Here is a 24,643-nt window from a genome sequence, read left to right as displayed (position 1 = left end):
ATAAGAAATTAATCCTTGCGGAAGAAGAAATGATGTATGAACCCTAATCGTGTATGACAAAAAGAAAACAATCACAGTAGTTCTTGAGTTATTCAGTTTGATTTTGCTTAACCTATGGAACCACGAGACCAAACTTAATCATTTTGACAGACTCAAAGAAATCAAAACCAATTTGAGAAAACTCATAAATATCATGTCAAAAGCATCATATACCTAAATGAGCGCAGGGTAGCTTCTTAAAATTCCCAGATAGAGTTTTCAGATTCCGAAGCGTTAGAAAACCAGGAAAGAACAACTTGAACCAGGAAAAAAAAAAAAAAACGAAACTGTTACATCAGAATGAAAAACCCAGAGTTTCAAGATTCATAGAAACCAATAGCAACATCAAATTGAGTTGTGAATCATGCAATAAGAAACACTCAGTATTGTTGTGCATATTTACCTTAACTATGCTTCTTGTCGAGGGAAGTTGAAATGAAGTTGAAATTCACCGAAAGTAACTTAACTCGAAATTCGGTGCAACTCCTTCTCCTAACTTTGATCTCAAAGAAAAAGAAAGTGTTGCAAAGAACATCGACTTATGTTACTAGGGTGAGAAGTCTCGAATGTAACTGCTCCAACGATTTTTTTTCTTTCTATTTTTATGAAAAGGTTTGAAGGTTCTGTCTAGTTATATAGACTTGGGAAACCGACTTAAGCACAACTTAAGTTGGACTTCTTTGCTTCCTAGCTTTTAGGCCCAAAAAATAATTTCTAATATTCAATAACTAAAAATTTGGAAAAAAGAAAAGGCAAAAAGTATTCGATATTAAAGAATGAAAACACAGATGCGTAATGAAGTTGATTTTGTTGAATTATCCGGTGATGATATACATACCATATCCTACCTGTTTGGTTTGATAACTTTTATAATGAAAACTGGTTTTCTTTTTCTTTTTTGGTTGGATAATTTCCATCATAATCCATTTTATATAATTTAGATATATCCATGCATGTTTGGTTTGATAACTTTTAAAATGAAAATTGGTTTTTATATTTTGGGTGTGATTTGGTGAGATTAGTATGAAGTTGGTTTTTTAGGGTTATTTACTCAAATGGTCCTCAAATTTATACTCGAGTTATATTTTGGTCCCTCAACTAAATTATTCGTTCAAATGATTTATAAAGTCTATATTATTCGGTCCATTGGTTCTACTGTTACATTTGACGAAAACATTGACAGAATGTAACAATAGGACCAATGGATCGAATAATTGAGTTGTGGACCATGTGCATGATTAATTTAGTTGATGGACCAAAATGTAAATCGGGTATAAGTTTGAGGACCATTTAAGTAAATAACCCTTTAATTAGAGAACTTTTTTTTAAAAAAATTTAGAGAACTATGAAAGTAATATTTTTTTTTTTTAGAGAACTATGAAGTAGTATAACAGCTGTGAAATTCTATTCCTCTCTCTTTCCTCTCCTGGTAAAACTTGGACATGGAATTTTCTTATAAAAAGAAAGAAAAAAAAAACTATCAGAACCTTGGGGAAGAGGAAGTTATATATATATATATATATATATATATATACAGAGAGCTTCCATTGAGGGATCCCTCAAATAAGCTTATTTGAGGGACACTCCTTGTAGGCCCCACTCCGGATTGTATTTCACTAATCCAAACCGTCTATTTTGTAGATACTCATTCAAAGATCATCTCTACAAAAAATCACTTGAATCCGATATCATTTGACCACTCAATTAAGTTATTGAAATTTTAGCATTTTCTTGAAGCACCGTGTTCATTGATTTTGTAAGACACAATTGGATGTCGAAACGGTTTCCGATTTGTCTAATTTTTTGTAAGGATGATCTATGAATGAAGACCTAAAAAATAGATGGTTTGGATCATTGAGAAAAAAATTGTAGGGTACCCTAAAGGGCGTCCCTCAAATAAAATTATTTGAGGGATCCCTCAATAGAAGGGGACTGGATATATATATATATATATATATATATATATATATATATGAACTCTAATCTTGTATGGCAAGAAGAAAACAATCACACTGGTCCTTGAATTATTCAATTTGATTTTGCTAAACCTATGGAACCACATGACCAAACTTAATCATTTTGAGTTATTAAAATGATTCGTTTTTTTGTTTTTTAAGTTATTTTGTTCTGATTATAATGCCTCCATAGTTGAGTTCCATCATTAAGAAGTCTCGGACATGGACATGGATTTTTGAAAAAGAAAAAGAAAAAAGAAAATCCCATTTTGTATATGGCAAAAAGAAAACAATCACACTAGTCCTTGAGTTATTCACAATCAGAAAAATTCAACTCTACATAGGCGGGAAGGGGATTAATATTCTGTAGTTAAACTTTCTTTGCTTTCTGCTATATATCTGCAGGTCCTAACAATTCACAAATGAACATGACTAATAAAGATGGCTAAAGGAATGAATGTGGTCTAACATGGCTAAAAGTTTCTCTACTGTACAACCAGAGGGAACAAATATTTCAACAGAAATTTTCTTCCATCTCCATCATGGCCTCCGGTCGGATTCTGTCAGGTAAGAACTAGCTAGCCAGCTAGAGTGCATTCTAATCGGACCTGACCTTGAGATCCAGTGAGTGCATTAAGGTTAGACATCTTCATCATTGCCCGGGCAAAGTCCATCCGGAAGGTTGATCCATCGTCTGAAGCATAAGCTCTCACCAATCTGGCTGTCCTCTCATTAGCCATCAATTGCTGATCAGCAAAGAGAAGTCCTCTGCCTCTCAACAAGCTCTGGTAGTAATGAGTGTCAAAGCCTGCCCCAGACGATACAGATGATGACAGTTGCTGAAAGTATGGCATCCCCCTCGGCGCAGGCTTCTCATTCATGCCCCTTGATGCCATTGGGGATGATGCCATGGGTGCTGCCATGGGGCCTGTCGTGGGGAATGCCATGGGAGACGCCATGTTAGCTGCCATGGGTGATCCTTGGCTACTCTTCTCGTTACCATTGTCTTCACAGAAAACTCTCATCTCATTGAGGAAACTAGGAGAAACAGTTGGGTCTGGTTTCCTTGTCCCCTTGAAGTTGTGAAGGCGAGACTGAATGAACTCACATCCAATCTTCCCAATGTTGTGCCCTCCTACAGATATGAAACAAAACCAAAAAAAAAAAAATCAGAAGGGAAGATTATGTCAAGACTGATTAATCTATTTCAGCTCAAAACATAAAGAAATGAAGAAAAAGAAGGAACAGAATTTGTTAGTTGAGTACCTAGAAGACTGACGGTTTCTCTGTCAGTAAAACCTCTGAGTGAGAACAGATGAAGTGTCTGAGTGATATTATCATCAGGTTTTGGAATCTCAGCCATGGCTTCATCATAATAGGAGCGGGCACTATCTCTTCTACCAGTGAAAAGTGGATAAAAGGGACCACCAGCCTGTCATTTTAGATAGGACAAACACTCAGAGAAGAATACTGAAACAAGCAATCAGATAATACAGTTAAGTGCTCTGTAGCTCTTCCACTTAAATAATGAGGAACTACCAGCGAAAGAGTTAGTGAACAGCTAACTAATTCACAAGCACCAAAAGTTGAAGAACTAAATGTGTGACAGTTTTGGTTTCTTACTTCTCTCTTTTAGTTCTTTTTTCTAATAGTAATTAGATGGAATGGAAAGAGAAGAAACTGGAAATTTTTGCCTTAGAGGTTGTTTAATTAAAACAGGAAAGAATACGTCAAGACTCGTAGGAGCAGTAAAACATACCAGAACAACGCCATCTCTAGTGGCAAGAGCAAGTATGTCAGCACAAGATACGACTGCAGGACAAACATTTTCGAGCACCTCCTTGATCTGATCAATTTTATCAAATCCCTTCAAGCTCTTATTTGGCACAGCCTGCTTCTCTACGGAATGGTTTTTATTCCCATTGCTGTGATCCAAGAGGACAGAAGCATCACAACCCTGATTCAAAAACCCCACAACATTAAGAAAGACAGATAGAATTAGACAGAAACCCACGTAAGGTAATCATAGCCCAACTAAGGTTAGAGCCAATACATGCTTGATTAAAAAGACAGAAACTAAGGTTAGAGACAAAAGACTCAAAGAAACGAAAACCCATTTCAGAAGAACTCAAAAATATCATGCCGAAATCATCTTATAGCATTGTAGCTTAACATTCCCAGATAAGAGTTTTCAGATTCTCAAGTGTTAAAAACCAACCATAAAAGAACAACCCAGAGTTTCAAGATTCATAGAACCCAATAACAACATCAAATTGAAGGTAAGAATCCGAATAATCAGAATCAGATTCCAATACCCTGAGCAATCAAAACCCATTTGAGAAACCCACACAGGCGAAGAAAAGGACGACCAAGATTAAAAGCAGAAAACCTAAAGCAATCAAATCCTATTTGAGAAAACCCCACACGAATGAAGGAAATGACCACAAAGATTAAAAGCAGAAAACCCCAGAGCAATCCAAACAAAAGCCATTCATAGATGAAGAAAAGAACCATCAAGACTAGAAGCAGGAAACCCACACAGATGCAGAAAAGTACAATCAAGATCAAAAGCAGAGGACCCAGAGTAATCAGCACAAAAGCTATTTGAGAAAAAAAACCTCAAAGATAAAGAAAAGAAGAATCTTGGTATACCTGAATGAAGCAATCATGGAAAAAGAGGCGCAGAAGCTGAGCAGAGACATTCTTGTGCTGGGAGTAAATCTGAGCCATCGTAGACCTCACAATGGTCTCAGCTTCAGGGCATGTATCGCGGTAGAAATCATACTCGATGTTCGTTGCAGCAGAATCTGTCATCTCCATGAAGAAATCTTGGCCTCCATCCGCAGACGCCAGAGAAACCACTTTGACCAGTGGTTCATGGGAGGAGAAAGAGAGAAAGGCTCTCTCTGACTCGCCTCTTGGGATGCTCCATGACAGAAGCACAGAGAAGATCACCACCAGAGCAAAGGCCCACCCTTTCATTGCACTCATCATCCTCTTTCTTTCTCTCTGGCTCGCTCTTCTTCTGAGTGTGTGCGAGAGCGGGAAATGAATAACTGAATGAGCTTTTCCGTTTGGGCTGGGACCCTTTTTAAAGAGGAGTTGGTTAATTCGGGTTTAGCATATTTTCAATTTAACCCTCAGACTTGGGAAAGTTACAGAGATATTTCTTTTGAGGCCGTACTTTCAATTTCTTTAAAGGGAAAATTTTCTTTTAAATAAAGATTAGCTCATTTTCATGGGACACAATTACACAAATTTTATTTTTCTTTAATTTTAAATTGATTACTAATACAAAAATAATAATAATAAATGAAATAACTCAAATGGGACACGCTTAATTTAAATTGTCTTACTACAAAGTTGTTTACTGTTGCATTTTTCCGTAGTTTTGATTAAAGTCATACTAATGAGTGTGCGAGCGCGAAAGAATAAAAGTGGGAAATTAAGATGACGAGTTCGTCTGTTCAAAAGTCTATCTATACATGAAAAGATAGAACGAGGTGACTGTTGATGGAAATTGGACAAGTGCACGATCAGTGCTACGTGAACACAAAGAGATAGAGTACTTGATTGGGGAAGCAATGCTTCATACATCGAACCCCTCAAACGACGTGCCCCTATCACTTTCAATTAATGTTGCAATCCCAATCTAATCCTAGATCCACTTAAGTTCAAACTCCATCCTTGCAGCTTCTTTCCCAACCCCAAACTCATCACATTCAATCTTGATATATAATTTTTTGCACATTGAAATAATTGCCTCCAAGCAGGTTGATAGGTCATTCTGCATCAGAGTACCAAAGAAGGTTGATAGGTCATTCTCTCAAGGGATAGAATCAGTAGGGTTGTAATCCATTTTGTTAGGAAGGGTAGAGATAGAAAAGGCAACTAATGTGGTAGTTCTTCTAATCGACACTAAGGAAAGTCTATTTATACATGAAAAGATGGAACAGTGTGATCGTTGATGGAAACTGGACAAGTGCTCGATTAGTGCTACATGGACACAAAGAGACGAAATTGATTGGGGAAACGATGCTCCAAACATCAAACCCCTCAATTGAACGTGCCTCCATCGCTATGGTTTCCAAAGGCTTTACACAAAAGGAAGGCACAAATTATTTTGATACATATGCTGCAGTTGCTAGAACAACAACCACTACTACAAAAAGTGAAAAAGACGACCAGAAAACAACGACGGTCTAAGTGAAAACCGTCGTGGTTTTTAAAAAGACGACGGTTCTAAAAACACCGTCGTGTAATACCACCTTAGACAACTAAAAAATGGAGATTCAAATGGCTGTTCAAAAACAACGACGTACCTAATTAAAAAACCGACGTCTATTTGAAACAGATTTTCGCAGTGTAAAATCAAAGCCAACAAATAACGGCAGAAGTTATGAATCGACCGACGTAGAAAGTGAAGACGACGATTTCAATAAAAGCCGCCGTTTTTACTCATAAAATAACACGACGAGGTTTTCGTATAAGACGCCGTATAATTACAAACAAATCCACGGCTTTAAAATACAAAATATCGCCGTATTAAATTAATGTACAACGACGGAAAATATAAATATATCGACGTCATTCTCGTATAGTTCTACGACGTTATCTTTAAATCGTACTATAAAATTTAACGTCGTATTTATTCATTTTATACGTCGTACCTTTAATTTAAACCGTCGTCTTAATAAGAATTTTTGTTAACAATTTTTTCCTTTATTTTCTTATCCTACGTCGGTAGATCTACTTAATGACAAGAATTGAAATCTGTCATCCAAAAAAGAAACTTTACATATTCCAGAACATTAATTTCCTTCATTTTAAATTTCCTCCAGAAAAAAAACTCTATTTATAACGCACTGTAATTGAAAAATAAACTGAAAGGTCACGGGAAAAAAATTTCTATTCATAATTTAAAAATTCAAATCCACGTCGGTTATATTAAACCTAACGACGTTAAATGAAAAGATTCCACGTCGCAAAACAAATATTGCGTCGTGTTAGTTTAGGGTTTCTTTAACAGTTTCAGTTTCTTCAACAGTTTGGTCCTTTATCTTTCTGCAGGACTTGTATAGTTCAAAGCATTGACTTGTATAGTTCAAAGTATAGTTCAAAGCACTGATTCGATTGCTCATGCTTTATCGCATTCTGAAGCCATTTCTATTCTTTATCGCATTCTTGAAACCCATCTTCTTCTTCTGAAGCTCTACGGATAAAGGAAGAGGCTATCACAAATCTAACGGATCTTCTTAGCCAAGAAAATCAAGCAGAGGATCAGGCACATCTGATCTTCAGATTTCCCTGAGAAGCGAACTTTCCTTCGACAGCGAGTGGAGGCCAGGCTTGCATCTCTTTTGATGGAAAGCAAGGAGTATTCAGAAGCACTAAGTGTCCTATCAGGCTTGATCAAGGAAGTGAGAAGGCTAGTTGACAAGCTTCTTCTTGTGGACATAGATTTGATGCGAGTAAGCTCAATTTCTCTTTGAGAAAGACATCCAAATTATTGTCTTTGAGATGTGAGAGACAGTGTCTCTGAGAGAGGAAGAACTTAGAACCCTACATGTAAACCGAAAATGAATGAAAGCGACAAATTTATAGAATAAATTTTTAAAACCAACGGCGGTCCTTACAAAAAAACCGCCGTTTAAATTGTAAAATCAACGTCGGTATGACCGACGTATATTACAGAAATCCACGTCGGTACATTAATAAAACCGACGTGTTAAATGATCTACCATGACGCGAGTTATTACTTATGTACTTTAATTTTTGAGTTTACTACGACGGTACCTACAACACTACTGTCGTACTTATTTACCACGTCCGTAGTTAAATGTACCGTCGTATTTTGTAATTTATACGTCGTAGTTATATGTAACCGCCGTATTATTTTTTTGAAATGGTTTTATATGTAAGCAACTTTTCGTCTACCTGACTTACACATGCACTGTTTCCAAACCCGATTAAAATTTCAATCTCCCAGAGAAAACTTTTAGACTTTTTTCCTTGTCAGAGCACTGTCAGAGTATCTCATCGTCTTCCTCTCGTCTTCTTCGTCGTCTCTGAACTTAAACATCGATCGTCTTCCTCTTGCTTTCATTGCACGCAAAAGGTAAGCTTTCATTTTCACTATTTTGGTTGCTGTTTTGCATGCTCATACGTTTTTTGTTTGAAAAATCTTTTTACCTTTTTTCTGGCCAAAATCATTTTACTTCTTTCCAAGTTCGATAAAATATACAGACAAAGAGGGAAAGTTTCCAACTTTGAAGACAACTACCTTAACTAAATAAGACGACGGTAGCTTCTTATTTACGTGGTTAAATATGTAGACCACGACGGTTCGTCAGTCGTTCTAGCGTCGTCTGAAAATTGACAAAGTTGTTTTTAAAATTATAGTCTTTTTTTTATTTGCTTGTTTAATTGCAGGTTTGATTTCTCTGAACAATGGTTTTTGTTTTTCCCTAATTTGATAAAATATAAAGAAAAACAAATTAGGGTTGGTATCTAATATAGACGGCAGTATCTTATTGTTTTACGTCGTGTGAATGTTAATACCACGACGTCATATTAAAATACCGTCGTCTATATAAGATTCAAAAACTTTCTTTCTTGGCCTTGTATTTTATCAAATTAGAAAACAAAAATCATGGTTCAGAAAAATCAAATCTGCAATCAAACATTCACAGAGAAAGAAAGAAGGGTTTTGGATCCTTATATAGACGACGGTATATTACTACTGACGTCGTGTGAACATCAATACCACGACGTTATATAAATATTCCGTCGTTTATAGTTAATTATCACGTCGTTTATAGTTAATTATTTCGTCGTTGTTTAATTACCTTGGTTTAAACATTTATTACGTCTGATATTATTTCATTGCGTCGTTTAAAATCATATCATACGTCGTATTTTATTAATAACCGTCGTTTGTGTTCTTAATCTTTTCTTGAAATATTTTCACTTGCAGTTTTGTCTGTAAAAATGGTTTCTCACCAAGACCAAAGTAAGGATTCTGGCTCCAAGAAAAATGGAGGTAAGGAGCTTGGAATGGTACCTCCTCAAGAGAAGTCTTCGAAGATAATGAAGTCTTCGAAGAAGATGAAGTTTGCTTCATCATCTGCTGATACAGAACCAACCAGCGCGACAACAATCTCTGATGATTCAAAGGCTGGTCGAGGTATGAGCACAATGCCTCGTGTTGTGAAGAGAAAACTTCAGAAACTGAGGCCAATTGTTGAGTACAATAAAAGGGGGAAAGGAATTGGCCAAGCACATAGTGAGATGCAGTCCTATATTGGTGTGTTGGCACGCTCCAGAGTTCCACTTGTGGACTTGAAATGGGCTCAAATCCCCAAGGATATAAAGGAGCAGATTTGGGAAGCAGTTGACATTGCTTTTGTGGTAGGTCAAGGGGGCAAGAACTCTGTCTTAGCTTCTGCTGCCAAGAAATGGAAAGATTTCAAGTCTACACTAACGAGGCATTATATCCTTCCATACACCAATGACAGGGAGAGATTAAGCCAACCCCCTGAAACATATAAATTCATAGAGAAAGCACAATGGGATGCCTTTGTAGCTTCAAGGTTATCCAAAGATTTTGAGTCTGTGCATTCTCAACATGCACAGATTAGGGAGAAACTCGAGTACAATCATCGATTGTCTCGAAAAGGATATGCTGGTTTGGAGGATCAATTGGAGGAAACCATGCCTGGGGTAGAAATTGATCGATCTACCTTATGGAAGAGAGCTAGACAGGACAAACATGGTAACATCCCTGATCCAAAGGTGGCAGAGAAAGCAAAATTAATTGTAAGCCTACTCACTCTGTTTTAAATTTTTATTAAACTGTGAATAATTCTTATTACGTCTTATGTTATATTTTGCGTCGTGTGAATGATATTACCACGTCGACATTTTTTAAAACACGTCGTTAAAGGTCTAAATAGGAATCACAACTCTGTTTTCTGTAATTATAGCATAAGATGTCGGTGGTTCATTTTCGCGTCGTCTGTATTAAATTACTACGTCGAAATGTTTTAAACAACGTCGTTAAAGGTGTGAATTTTGAATCATCCCTCTGTTATCTGTAAATAAAGCATAAGACGTCGGTGGTTTATTAATTTCGTCGTTTTAAAAAACTAACCACGTCGGTATAACTACCGTCGTGATAAATTATAATAACGTCGATTTATATGTTATTGCGTCGTGTGAAATTATATAATACGTCGTTTGTATATAAATAACCGTCGTGTGTTTTTGTTCTTACTTTTTTATATATCTTTGTTTTAGGATGATTTGCAAAAACAAGTCTCGGAAGGCAAAGTCACCGTATCTGGCAGCAATGATGTGCTGACCATGGCTTTAGGCCCCGAGCATCCAGGCAGAGTCAGAGGAGTAGGTGCTGGGATCTCACCAAAGCAATATTTCAATTTACCCAAACCACAGAGAGTGAGCTTTGACGACCGTTTGAAGGACAGTTTAAGAGTTCTCCTTCAAGAAGAGACTAAAAAGATGGAGGCTAAGGCAAGGGAAGAGGCTTTAAGGATGGAGGCTAGAACGAAACAATTGGTAGAGGCTGAGAGGGAGCATTTCCTGAGTCAGCTTTCCCAATTAATTCCCAATTTTGATCCAAGCATGCTTAAACCCAGAATTAGCCAAAGTCCCAAAAATCCAATGTCTGACAAAGCAAGCTGCTCTGGAGGTGATGTGAGATCCCAGCATTTTGAGGATGATACTGCCAAAAATGGGAAACATCAGGAAGAAAAGGTAACATATCTGAACTTTGAATTCTCTGTTTTTTTAAAAACCATTAGACGTCGTTATTATTAATAAAACCGTCGTTTGAAATACATACCACGACGATTTTAAAATAAACCGTCGTTTGTATTTCAATACCACGTCGTATTTAGTTTACTTGTTTTACACGCCATTAAACGTCGTTATTTTTAAAACTTTGTGGTTTTTAGACGACGGAGTTAATCATTTCCGACGTAATAGATGAAGAGAATAAAGAAGAAAAACAAGTTGAAAAGGAGAAAGAAGATGACGACCAGGTATGTTCACATAACTTTGCCTTTTTTATTTGTTTTTCAAAATTCCAGACGTCAATATTTTTCTTTAAACCGTCGTTTGTTTACAACTTAGACGGCGGAATTGTTTTCTAAGACGTAATAAATTATTCACCACGACGGTTTTTTCACCGTCGTTTAAATTCTTTTCAGACGACGTTTTATTCCTTAAACCGTCGTTTTTATTGAATTACCACGTCATTTTTTTTATTTCTTTAAACAGGTTATTAAAGTTGTTGATTATTCAAATATGGAGGCGCCATCTTCTTTAAAAACCCTTTGTTGTTATGTGGAAACGACACTTGTGCCTCAGGATAAGACCCTGCACTTTACAATTGATAAGGAGGTGTTTGGTCTAGAGCGCGATACCTTCCTCTTGCCTGAAGATATTACACAATTTGCAGGCATGGAGGAAATAGGAGCTACAGTCATTGCTGTATATATGAGGTTTGTCATTCTAAAATAATACGTCGTTGGTTTATTTATTGCGTCGTCAGTCATTGCTGTATATATGAGGTTTGTCATTCTAAAATAATACGTCGTTGGTTTATTTATTGCGTCGTCTTAACTAACTAACCACGTCGTTAGTATGTACCGTCGTGATAAATATATTATAACGTCGTTGTCTATTTCAGTACGTCGTGTGAAACCTTATAATACGTCGTTTTGTTATACATAACCGTCGTGTGTTTTTTTTGCGCTGACTTGTTTATATTATTTTATATATTTAGGTACTTACACGATGTTTTGAAACAAGCAAATATGTGCACAATGGTTGGCTTTATCGACCCTGCTACAGTTAGTGCCAGCTCTGGCACAATAGCTGACAGATCACGACTGGTAGCAGCTCGACTTCAGAGGACTGACGGTGAACAGATTTTCCTGATGCCTTACAGTCCAGGGTTAGTCTCCTTAACAGGATTTTGTTTTTATGATTTTCAATAAATGACAGCGTATAAACTAACCACGTCGGTGTTTTATTTTATTGAGTCGTTTGAAACGACTAACCACGTCGGTAGTTATTTATCGTCGTGATAAATATATAATGTCGTCGATTGCTACTTTATTTCGTCGTGTGAAATATTATAATACGTCGTTTTTGTAAATAACCGTCGTTTTTATATTAATTTTGTGCAGCCGTCATTGGATCTTGCTGCTTGTAAGAGCAAAGAGGGAAACAGTCTATTTTCTGGATCCTCTGCCAGGAAATCGTGTGGTCGATGAAGAGGCCAAAAACATCGTGAACAGTGCTATAAAAATTTATAATTCTCACATAGCAAGATCAGGCCGTAAGGCAGTCATTTGGAAAACTCTGTCAGGCACACCAAAGCAACCCAGCAATGTCGAATGCGGGTATTACGTGATGCGCTTCATGAGGGACATCATCATGGATCCTTCCTTGGGGTTTGAGAAGAAGGTAAGAAGAAATAACCTTCAAACATTTTACGTCGTTTTTTGTATTATCAACGACGATCATGTAAAATTACCGTCGTTGAATAGATATACTACGTCGGTTATGGTCGTCTGTGATTGAATTTCCTTTTATTTATAAACCCTAATAGTCATTGTTTATGCAGTATGCCAAGGGAAAACAGGAAGAGCCATACCCCCAAGAAGCAATTGATGAAGTCCGGAATGAATGGGCAGAGTTTGTTTGCCTTCACCTGGAATAGGGGAATTATTGAACACTTGATATTTATGTATAATGTACAAATTTTGTCTATAATATATAATGTAAAAATTTGTTGAGGTTTTCTTAAATTAAAAAAAAAAACAAACATACAAAATGCGTAACCGACGTGTAATACTTTTCCAACGACGTAATAAAGTCAAAAGCTGATAAGTCCATAAATATACTCATTTATGTACTCTTTTTACTTTGGTTTTGTAAGAGAATTAGATTTAAAAAGGGCTTATTACTTTATTTTTCTGATTTTCAGCTTTTCTGCGCTCTTAGAAGGTTTTTAAGGGAAAATCAACTTTTCGGAGGAATTTTAGCGCAAGACCAATTGGAGATGAAAGCTAACATCTTGAAGTTCAATCTATGATTTTTCTAGAATTTTCTACCGAGCCAATTGGTACATTATTACAAGTAAAGTTAGCCCACGTGCAGACAGGACAGTTTCGTACATGTTGTATACACGTATTGATGTAAATGCCATACACTTTACATACACTTAAGAGAGAATCATACAACTCGAGTCAAATGCCATGATCTTGTTGTGAGTGTCGTCATCATATGCTTGCTAGAAATTGATTATCTATTGTTGTTTAAGGATTGATTGATTGTTTGGAGGTGGATAGTAAGTCCTAGCTATTGTTCTTGATTGATTTTAAACCAATTTCTCTTAAACTCTAATTTAAATTCTCTTTTGTTTCCTTTTCCTTATTTTGTTTGATTCACAAAAACAAATCAAAACCCCCCTTGGTGTTGGCGTGTGTTTGGAAGTCCTTTGTTTTGATTTTCATTGCGTGACATTGATAAACATCTCTTTAGATCACAATCTCCATGGGATCGACCCTTGCTTGCTTACTATACTATCATTTGATTTGTGCACTTGCAAGGTTTTAATATTGTTGTTAAAATTTACCAACAAGTTTTTGGCGCCGTTGCCGGGGATTTTCAATCTAATTGAGTTTTGTTTTCAATTTCAGGTATATGCTGGGTCGTCGTTCGCAGAGTCACGAGCTTATACCATACGACCATGAACTAGAGAACACACTTCGTTATCTCCATCGAGATAAAAATAAGCAAGATACACTTCCAATCAAGATGGGAGACGAGTTGGAACTCAACAACCTCACCCGACCTTTGAAGGATTTCACAGTTCCTAAAGCATTGGACCAGCCGTCTTGTATTGCGTATCCAGCCACTACAACCACCTTTGAGATCAAGAGTGGCACCATTCACCTTTTGCCGCAATTCTATGGTAAGGCTGGGGATGATCCTCACATACATATCAAGGATTTCTTTGCCGTGTGCGCGACTATGCACAATGGAGGGATTAGTGATGAGGCAATCAGATTGCGTTTATTTCCATTCTCACTCAAGGAACGAGCCAAGGAGTGGCTCTATTCTTTACCTAGTGCATCTGTCACCACATGGACATCATTGGCTTCCAAGTTCCTTGCAAAGTTCTTTCCAGCTCAAAAGACAAACCATATTAGGAAGGAGATCATGGGAGTGCAGCAACTAGATGGAGAATCATTTCATGAGTATTGGGATCGGTTTCAGAGACTCCTAGCTTCGTGCCCTCATCACCAAATTGAAGATTGGCTACTTATGCAATACTTTTATGAGGGATTACTTGATTCGGAGAGGATGATGGTTGATGCTACTAGTGGAGGAGGTTTGATGAACAAGAGTGCTACTCAAGCCAAGGAGATGTTTGAGAACATTGCAGCAAACTCTCAACAGTTTAATTACCGGAGAGCTCCCCCAAAGAAAGCAGGTGTTTATGAGGTAAGTGCTAGTGATATTGGTCCTCAAATAGCTAATTTGACTAACCTTGTTAAGCAATTAATCCCTCAAGCACAAGTGTGTGCCGTGTGTGCTAATCCCGGACATCCTACGGAGTCTTGTCCAAGTTTGTATGGTGATGGAGAAGAGATGGCTCAAGCACACTATATGCAGCAACAAAAGCCAAGAAACGATCCATTTTCTAACACTTATAATCCGGGATGGCGGCAACACCCTAACTTTGGATGGAAGAACAACCAAAATGTGCAAACAGCCCCAGTTCGACAAAATCAATTTGTTCCTCAACAAAATGCACCTGCACCACCTCATGGGCAAGGTAAGTCTTTAGAAGAGTTAATTAATTCTTTGGCATTAAGCACTCAGGGTTTTATGCAGGAAACAAGGCAAACACAGGCACAAATGTCTACAGCAATCAAGAGCCTTGAAAACCAAGTTGGACAAATTGCAGCCTCCTTGAGTCAAAGAGAGCCAGGAAAGTTTCCAAGCCAAGTAATTCCAAATCCTAATGGAGGCCATGACACCGCAAATGCGATTACTCTTCGAAGTGGAAAAAAAGTGGAAAATGATGACAATGAGGAGAGAAATTCAACCAAAACAGTGGCTGCCCCCTCTCCCAAGCTTACGGTTCCAAGCGACAACTCTAAGGTAAGTTCTCTTGTGAATCATTCAATTACTTCGAAGGTTCCTTTTCCTCGTAGGTTTTTGAATTCAAAAAAGGAGCAAGTTTCAAAGGATATCCTAGAGACTTTCCGAAAAGTGCAAGTGAACATTCCCTTTCTCGATGCAATCCAACAAATTCCAAGATATGCAAAATTCCTCAAAGAACTTTGTACAAATAAGAGGACGTTCAAGGAGCATGAAACCGTGGCCTTAAGTGAAGAAGTCTCAGCCGTGCTATTGCGTAAATTACCTCCTAAACTAAAGGATCCAGGGAGTTTTACTATACCTTGTCTCATTGGAAATCAAAGGTTTGAACATGCTTTATTAGACTTAGGTGCTTCAATTAATTTGATGCCTTTTTCTGTTTTTGAATCTTTAAATTTAGGTGAGCTTAAGAAGACTTCCGTGAGCATACAATTGGCTGATCGATCAATCAAGTATCCTAAGGGAGTGTTGGAAGACGTTTTGGTCAAGGTGAATGAGCTAATTTTTCCAGCTGACTTTCTAGTGCTAGAGATGGAGGAAGTTCCTATTCCTGAAAAAGACCTTCCATTGATTCTAGGACGTCCATTCATGAGAACAGCAAGGACAAAAATTGATGTGTATGAAGGCACTCTCACAATGGCATTCGATGAGGAAACCGTGGAGTTTAAGGTCTTTGATGCTTTAAAATATCCTAATGATGATCATGCTTGTTTTTCCATGGATGTACTTGAGCGAATGGTACAAGAAACATTTAATGCATCACAAGAAGAGACACCATTGGAGAGGGCACTCATCCAAAGCCCCAAAACTGTGAATGAAGAAGGGAACACAGCTGTACTTGAAGCTGTGAATATGCTTGAGGCCTTGCCTCCCCAAAGAGGTAAGATTAACTCTATTTTTGAGCCTCTTCCATTATCTACTAATAAGCTTGTTCCCTCTATTGTGAAGGCACCACAAGTTGAGCTAAAACCCCTTCCAGAGAACTTGAAATATGCATATTTAGGTGATGAAAAGACGCTGCCTGTGATCATTGCTTCTAATTTGAGTGCATCCGAAGAAGACAAACTAATTCGAGTTCTAAGGGAGCACAAGACTGCCCTAGGTTGGACCATTGCAGACATCAGAGGAATAAGCCCTACAAAGTGCATGCATAGGATCTTTTTGGAAGGAGAATCGAAACCTACAAGGGAAGCCCAAAGGAGGCTGAATCCGGTGATGAAAGAAGTCGTTAAGAAGGAAGTTTTGAAGCTTTTGGACGTGGGAATTATATACCCCATTTCGGATAGCAAGTGGGTGAGTCCCGTCCAAGTTGTTCCCAAGAAATCCGGAATTACCGTTGTGAAGAATGAAGACAATGAGTTGGTGCCTCAAAGAATTCAAACGGGTTGGAGAGTATGCATAGATTATAGAAAGCTCAATACCACGACACGTAAGGATCACTTTCCGTTACCATTTATTGATCAAATGCTTGAGCGTCTTGCAGGTCATAGTCATTATTGCTTCTTGGATGGATACTCCGGATACAATCAAATTGCTATAGCTCCAGAAGATCAAGAAAAGACCACCTTCACCTGTCCATTTGGTACGTTTGCTTATAGGCGTATGCCTTTTGGTTTATGTAACGCACCTGCCACTTTTCAACGTTGCATGATGTCCATTTTTTCTGATATGGTAGAGGAGATAATAGAGGTATTTATGGATGATTTTTCAGTTTTTGGTGATTCATTTGATATTTGTCTTCACAACCTCTCTTTAGTGTTGAAAAGGTGTCAGGAATGCAATTTAGTGCTCAACTGGGAGAAGTGCCACTTCATGGTACAGCAGGGTATTGTATTAGGTCACATTATCTCTAGTAGGGGAATTGAAGTGGACAAGGCAAAAATCGACATTGTGAGAAGCTTGCTGCCCCCCAAAACCGTTAAGGAGATTCGGTCATTCCTAGGACATGCAGGGTTCTATAGGCGTTTCATCAAGGACTTTTCAAAAATATCAAGGCCCCTATGTCGATTGCTTGGCAAAGATGTGGAATTCGAGTTTAATGAAGAGTGCTTGGCTGCATTTAACAAGCTTAAGGAGCTTTTGACGTCTGCTCCCATCATGCAGCCTCCAGATTGGAATTTTCCCTTCGAGTTGATGTGTGACGCCTCAGATTATGCAGTGGGGGCCGTGCTTGGACAAAGAGTGCACAACGTACCACATGCCATCTATTATGCCTCCCGGACTTTGAATGATGCTCAGTTGAATTACTCAACTACAGAAAAGGAGTTGCTTGCTGTTATTTTTGCTTTAGAGAAATTTAGATCATATCTTATTGGCACTAAAGTAATTGTATTCTCTGATCATGCAGCGCTTAGGTACCTCCTCCAAAAGAAGGACGCCAAGCCCCGACTGATTAGGTGGACTCTCTTGCTTCAAGAATTTGATTTGGTGATTAGAGACAAGAAAGGGAGTGAAAACGTGGTGGCTGACCATTTGAGTAGGCTGGCGCAAGGATCCAATGAAGAAGAGGACGTGCTTCCTCTACGTGAAAGTTTCCCCGATGAGCAACTCTTCACCCTCGAAGCCAAGGACCCTTGGTACGCTGACATTATCAATTATAAGGCTTCAAAACTGATTCCGAAGGATCTCACTCGCGCTCAAAAGGATAAGCTTGTAAAAACAAGTAGGTATTATGTTTGGGATGATCCATACTTATGGAAATATTGTCCAGATCAGATTGTTAGAAGGTGCGTGTCTGAATCTGAATTTAATTCTATACTTACCTTTTGTCATTCATCTGCATGTGGTGGACATTTTGGTACTAAGAAAACAGCCCTTAAAGTATTGCAATGTGGTTTTTATTGGCCTAGCTTGTTCAAAGATGCATATACTTATTGTTCCACATGTGATAGATGTCAAAGAACCGGTAACATTAGCTCTAGGAATCAAATGCCTTTAACGCCTATCCTTATTGTTGAAATATTTGATGTGTGGGGCATTGATTTTATGGGACCATTCCCTTCCTCTTATGGCTTTATTTACATTCTCCTTGCTGTTGACTATGTCTCTAAATGGGTGGAAGCAATTCCTACCCGGACTAATGATTCAAAAGTTGTTTTGAGTTTTGTGAAGGACAACATCTTTTCTAGGTTTGGAACACCAAGAGCCATTATCAGCGATGGAGGCACTCACTTTTGCAATAGGTCATTTGAGGCACTTTTAAAGCGGTATGGAATTACACATAGGGTCTCGACACCTTATCATCCCCAAACAAGTGGACAAGTGGAGATTAGTAACCGAGAAATCAAGCAAATCTTGGAGAAAACCGTGAGCCCTACGAGAAAGGATTGGAGTTTGAGACTTAATGAAGCATTATGGGCATATAGGACAGCTTACAAAACCCCCATTGGTATGTCTCCTTTTCGTTTGGTTTATGGTAAAGCATGTCACCTTCCGGTTGAACTTGAACATAGAGCATTTTGGGCAATCAAGAAATTCAATTTCGATATGAAAGAGGCTGGAGATGCAAGGCGACTCCAAGTGAATGAATTGGATGAGATGAGGAATGATGCCTATGAGAGTGCACGGATTTACAAGGAAAAGACGAAGGCATTTCATGACAAAGCCATTCAAAGGAAGACCTTTGAAATAGGGCAGAAAGTCTTGCTCTTCAATTCACGCCTCCGGCTATTCCCAGGTAAGTTGCGTTCTAGATGGTACGGTCCTTTTGTTGTTATTAATGTTTTCCCTCACGGTGCAGTTGAGATTCAAAATGACAAGACGGGAAACATATTCAAAGTGAACGGACATTGCTTGAAGCCATACTATGAATCTTTTGAGCTTGGAAAAGAGAGCATGCACGTGGATGCACCACCCCCATCTATTGATTAATCATCTAAAGAACAGTGTCTAGCTCACGACTATAAAGAAGCGCTTCTTGGGAGGCAACCCAAGCATTCTTAACTTTTGTTTTCGTCTTTGTTTTTAGTTTATGTGTGATTTCTCGTAAATTTTCATATTTTTGTTTTTGTTATGTTTTGTGTCTTCAAACTATGGATTTTGTGTTCCAAAGATAAATTTTCGCATTTTTATAGCCCTAGGGTGTTTGCAGCATGTTTCAAACGTGTTACAGAGGTGTTTTTGGTCATTGGCTGAGTTTAGATACCAGAAAACAGAAAAATAGCTTTTATGTTCTTAGTTTGGTCAAAACTAGAATTTCTGCCTAATTTATTTTTTGCTGTTTTTCAGGTCAATCTGATGCCACCAACATGTTTAGAATGGTTATTCTGATGATTTGGACCAGGTTTGGGTCTCCGGTGGCCTACATTATGTTTTAGGACGATTTGAAGCTCAAAAAAGGACCTAAAACACAAAAAAAAGGCAGCTGCTGTTTTGCCCAGAATTTGAAGATTTTTCGTCACCAAAGAGGTTTTAGCGACGGTGTTCATCAGATTTTTCGTCGCTAAAAGTTAGATTTCCAGATTTTCATGATTACATATCCAGCTCAATTTCGTTCCAATTTCATCGCATTCCGAGACTTTAAGGAGCTATTACGGGTCCGTTGGCATTCAAAGACACAAGTTGTGGGTGTTTGAGTTCGTCTCATTGTCTATCCTCTCTCATTTCGACGTATTCTACGCTTTGCTCATCCATACATCTACACAAACCCGGGAAGTTCTCACACCCCTCTCTCTCTCTTTAAATGAATTTGCATGACTTATGTTTCTTTGTTTTTAACATTGAGGACAATGTTTGTTTTAAGTTGTGGGTGATTGAGTTCTTTGGTTTCATAATGTATGCTGCAGCAGTCCTCTGTCTTTGTTTCAAATTATGTCCTTTTCTGCTGCTGCTTTTGTATTTTGGCCCACGTTGCGTTCTTTGTTTTTTCGATCTGAATCCAACCATATGAAGAACGTGAACTTTGGCCAAGTATTTTGTGAGATACATGTCATTCTTTGCGCCTGGGTCAGAACTGCAGCATTGTTTATTGATTTTCAATCCCTCTTCAACTTTTGGTTTTTATTTAATTAGTTTTTATTCTATTGTTTTGTTTTGTTTTCAGTTTTTTTCTTTTAAAAAAATAAAAAAATAAAAAATCAGAAAAATGTCATAAAAACCTAAAAATATTTTCTTTAACTTTGAGTCTAGTTTTTATTTTTTTGTAGTAGTCACTTCCCAATTCTATGATGAGATTGAATTTTATTGACAATTAACTTGCAAGGAATTGTGAGCATGATATTAATTCTTTACATTATCCTTGTGTTAACCTTAGTTTTGTGATTAAACTTGGCAAATATTTTTGCACATAGCCATATTAATATGAGTTTTGATTGGAGTTCACATGATTTAAATTCCCAAATAAGGCTAGTGTAGACTTGTACAACCCTTATTATGTGAGCTTTTGAGCCTATACCTTTCTTCCCTGAGTGTTATATACTATTCTATAATTTTCATGTCTACAAGTCGTTGTGATCTCATTATTCTTTGTTTTGGTCAAGTACTTGAGGATGTTTAAATTGTTTGCTAGAACTACTTTCATTATCTATTTGAGGCATATTTCATGAACCACACGGATCCTAGGAAGTGATATAGGCATTGTTTCATTCGTTTGAGCCTTTCCAGCCAACCCATATCAATTTTATCCGTAGTCAACCCCTTGTGCCTTTTATGTAAGCCTTTATCATTCTTTACCCAATTCTCTTCACCTGAACCTTTTGCATATTTATCCTACACCCTTCTAAGGAGTTTTGTAGAGCACTTTCATGGTTAAGGGAGAATTGCACAAATTGTTCAATCATGTGTATATGATACTATTTTTTTTTTTTTTAAAAAAAAAAAAAAAAAAGGCCTGATTCCGAAGCCTTTTCAACTCGAGTTTTTAAGCCCGAGGAGTGTTTTACACTTAATACCCTAAAGCTATCTAGCTTGGGAGTTATTGGCCTAACACTTATTACATGGGTTGATTAGAAAGCTAATGGAGTTTTAAATAAATAAATAAATAAAGATAGTATCAAGATAAAATTGTGTGCTAAAGTGCAAGATGTTATAATTTCATGGAAAGCTTTACTTAGCCCTTAGACTTCGTTTGTTCATCTATGTCTCTTTCTTGTTTCACCCATCACCCTAAGCCCTATTACAACCTTAGTGAAAGTCCTACTTGATCCAAGGAGAAGTGTGGTTCCTCATGTGGAGAATAGGTGTGTAAGGACTATGGTCGGATGGTTTAAATGTTTTCAAGTATGCGATATCTTTCCATGAGATCTTTTATTCTTGTCTTGTGCTTTTATTTTATGTGAGTACATCGTACTGATTTGATTCTTCTCACATATATGAGTGACACTACGTTGTCAAATTTCGAGTGCTTTCATTGGAGTGAACATCCTTGGTGAGAATTGAAGTTAAAGCTTGTTCTTATTTGGTTATTTAACTTTTGTGAAGCATAAGTCATGTTAATATTAATGTTGGCTATTTCACACACGACACTCCAAGTTGTTCAATTAAAGTTTGGTTAACCCCTTGATAATGCCTTGAGTTAATGTTGCTTATTTCTTGGAAGTTAGTTAACCGTTGGTAATTATCTCTGAGATCAATATTGGGAATTTAGTTGTTTGTTTGTCTTGAGTCTTTATTCTTTTGTTTTTATTTTTCGTTTTGTTTTGCTCGAGGACTAGCAAAATCTAAGTTGTGGGTATTTGATAAGTCCATAAATATACTCATTTATGTACTCTTTTTACTTTGGTTTTGTAAGAGAATTAGATTTAAAAAGGGCTTATTACTTTATTTTTCTGATTTTCAGCTTTTCTGCGCTCTTAGAAGGTTTTTAAGGGAAAATCAACTTTTCGGAGGAATTTTAGCGCAAGACCAATTGGAGATGAAAGCTAACATCTTGAAGTTCAATCTATGATTTTTCTAGAATTTTCTACCGAGCCAATTGGTACATTATTACAAGTAAAGTTAGCCCACGTGCAGACAGGACAGTTTCGTACATGTTACGTGAATGTGAAGAAACGGAAGCCTTTCCGAATTTTTCAAGTTACGTGCTATATATGGTTGGAAAGATAAGACATTTATCTTTCTAAAATATATTTTTAATGATTTTTCTACAAGGTCAAAGATCCCCAAATCGTGTGAACATTGGGCTGAGCTGTATTTCCCAGTGGAGTTAGGAATTGTGATTTTTACTTTCCTATTTGGATTCCTTGTTTACCAAGACTTCTTGGACGACTTTTCAGTCAAATTTAGGGTTTAGAACTCTGATATAAGTGATATAAAAGACGAGCCAAGGCCGGAGAAAAAGCATTCACGTCCAAAAGAGACCAACCGCGCAAGAGGAGAAAGCTGCGAACGAGTTCTTTCTTTTCCTTCCTTCTTTTAATTTTCAGTTCTTATGTATTTATTTTTGAGTTCATCCAAGACCATGAGTAACTAATTTCTTGTTAGTTAGGGCTTAATCTTGAAGCCCTAGACATGATTTCAATTTTATAAACAAGTTTAATGGATTTTTAGTTTCTACAAGCGTGATGATTTCGGTTTCTCTATGTTATGTGAATTCTGGTATTTTGTTTCTTTGAGTAGCTAACTTAGAAGCATGTATTGGAATTAAATTGTTGTAGAACATAGGTCAATTGCCATATTGAATGTGTTCTTGTTTGCAACGAATAATTGGGTTAAGAACTAGTTATGAGAAATCGATTCTTGAATTCCTAATAACAAATGCCATGTTTTAGGGTTTTTGTGACACTCATATTCTCTTTGATCTTAATGGATTCTTGATTGTTAATTTGAGTAAATGCCATACTAGATTTCAATTAAGAATACACGTATTGATGTAAATGCCATACACTTTACATACACTTAAGAGAGAATCATACAACTCGAGTCAAATGCCATGATCTTGTTGTGAGTGTCGTCATCATATGCTTGCTAGAAATTGATTATCTATTGTTGTTTAAGGATTGATTGATTGTTTGGAGGTGGATAGTAAGTCCTAGCTATTGTTCTTGATTGATTTTAAACCAATTTCTCTTAAACTCTAATTTAAATTCTCTTTTGTTTCCTTTTCCTTATTTTGTTTGATTCACAAAAACAAATCAAAACCCCCCTTGGTGTTGGCGTGTGTTTGGAAGTCCTTTGTTTTGATTTTCATTGCGTGACATTGATAAACATCTCTTTAGATCACAATCTCCGTGGGATCGACCCTTGCTTGCTTACTATACTATCATTTGATTTGTGCACTTGCAAGGTTTTAATATTGTTGTTAAAATTTACCAACGAAAGCCGTCGTTTTTTGTGGTTTCGTTTTAAACAAATCCGACGTAAAAGGATATTTAGACGACGTTCTTTGAACAATGGAGTCGTTTATGGTTTACAACGTCTTCAATTTCTTAAGGGTTCAGGGTAGTACTTTGTAACGACAGCGGTTAAGTCGTGGAATATATATTTTACGTCGGATAGTTAAATATCCGCCATCGTTTCTCATTAAACGACGTCATTTTAACAACTTAGTCGTCTATTACAATTTACAACGTCTACAATTTATTAACACCGACGTGGTTTGTTGTTGTGATAAGAATATTTTATTATTTTTATATCAAAATATTCAAAATAAATTTAAAATAAATCAGAAAAATGCAAAGTCAACTCCTATGAAGTCATTGATATATTTTCTTCCCCCTAAACCTTGAAAAAATTCATTTTGAATAACAAAAATTTAAAATGAACATCCAAAACAAAATTGTTTTGATGAGTCATAAAATCACTTCTAGTTTTATGGTTTAGGGTTTAGAGTCTAGGGTTTAGAGATTAGGGTTGTTATTTATTGGGGTTTATTTTTAAAGTATAATTTTTGGGTAGTCTAGGGTATATATTAGGCTGTAAAACCTTAAACCCTTTTATAAACTTAATTTTTAAAATTATATAATTTAGTTTTAAGGGTTTAGGGTATTAATTGTTAACGACGGTGATTGAGTCGTGGAATACATATGTTACGTCGTGCAGTAAATTATCCGACATGGTTTCTACTTTAAACGACGTCATTTTAATATGTAAGTCGTCTATTATAATTTACAACGTTTTCAATTTCTTAACCCCGACGTGGTTTTTCAGTCGTCTTTATATCAAAATATTCAAAATAAATTTAAAATTAATCCGAAAAATGAAGCGTCAAAATAAACGGCGTTACGTTCAGTGTTTCCGTCGTGGAATATTACATTTACGTCGGTTCTTGTAGAACTTTCGCCATGGTTTTTCTTTCGACGTTTTAAAGAGCGCGCGCTCTAAAAATTTGCGCGCGTCCTAAATTTTTTTATATTTGGCTCTTATTCTTATACTTCTAACCCTGAACCCTAAAATTTTCAGATTTCGCGCAACATAACATTTCGCTCTCTCACTTCTGCTCTAATTAAAAGTTGCACTCTCCAGGCTCCGTCGAATCTGTGAGCTCGTCCAACCTGTAAGTACAAACCCTA

The 24,643-nt window shown here is 37.0% G+C and overlaps 2 protein-coding genes across 2 annotated transcripts; one reads left to right on the top strand and one right to left on the bottom strand.

Annotated features, from left to right (window-relative positions):
* Window positions 2,081–4,985, bottom strand: LOC18779566 (putative Peroxidase 48). The gene is made up of 5 exons (XM_020562651.1): window positions 4,647–4,985; window positions 3,754–3,951; window positions 3,261–3,426; window positions 2,983–3,129; window positions 2,081–2,910 (listed from the first exon to the last, which is right to left on the bottom strand). The coding sequence occupies exons 1-5, from the start codon at window positions 4,983–4,985 to the stop codon at window positions 2,573–2,575; spliced, it is 1,188 nt and encodes a 395-aa protein (XP_020418240.1). The 3' UTR covers window positions 2,081–2,572.
* On the top strand, window positions 13,845–19,067 carry LOC109948741. The gene is made up of 2 exons (XM_020562447.1): window positions 13,845–16,581; window positions 17,035–19,067. The coding sequence occupies exons 1-2, from the start codon at window positions 13,845–13,847 to the stop codon at window positions 19,065–19,067; spliced, it is 4,770 nt and encodes a 1,589-aa protein (XP_020418036.1).

This window comes from Prunus persica, chromosome G4 (assembly GCF_000346465.2).
Source record: "Prunus persica cultivar Lovell chromosome G4, Prunus_persica_NCBIv2, whole genome shotgun sequence".
NCBI lineage: Eukaryota > Viridiplantae > Streptophyta > Magnoliopsida > Rosales > Rosaceae > Prunus > Prunus persica.
The sequence above is the reverse complement of the archived record's forward strand: the minus strand, read 5'-3'. Positions and strand labels throughout refer to the sequence as shown.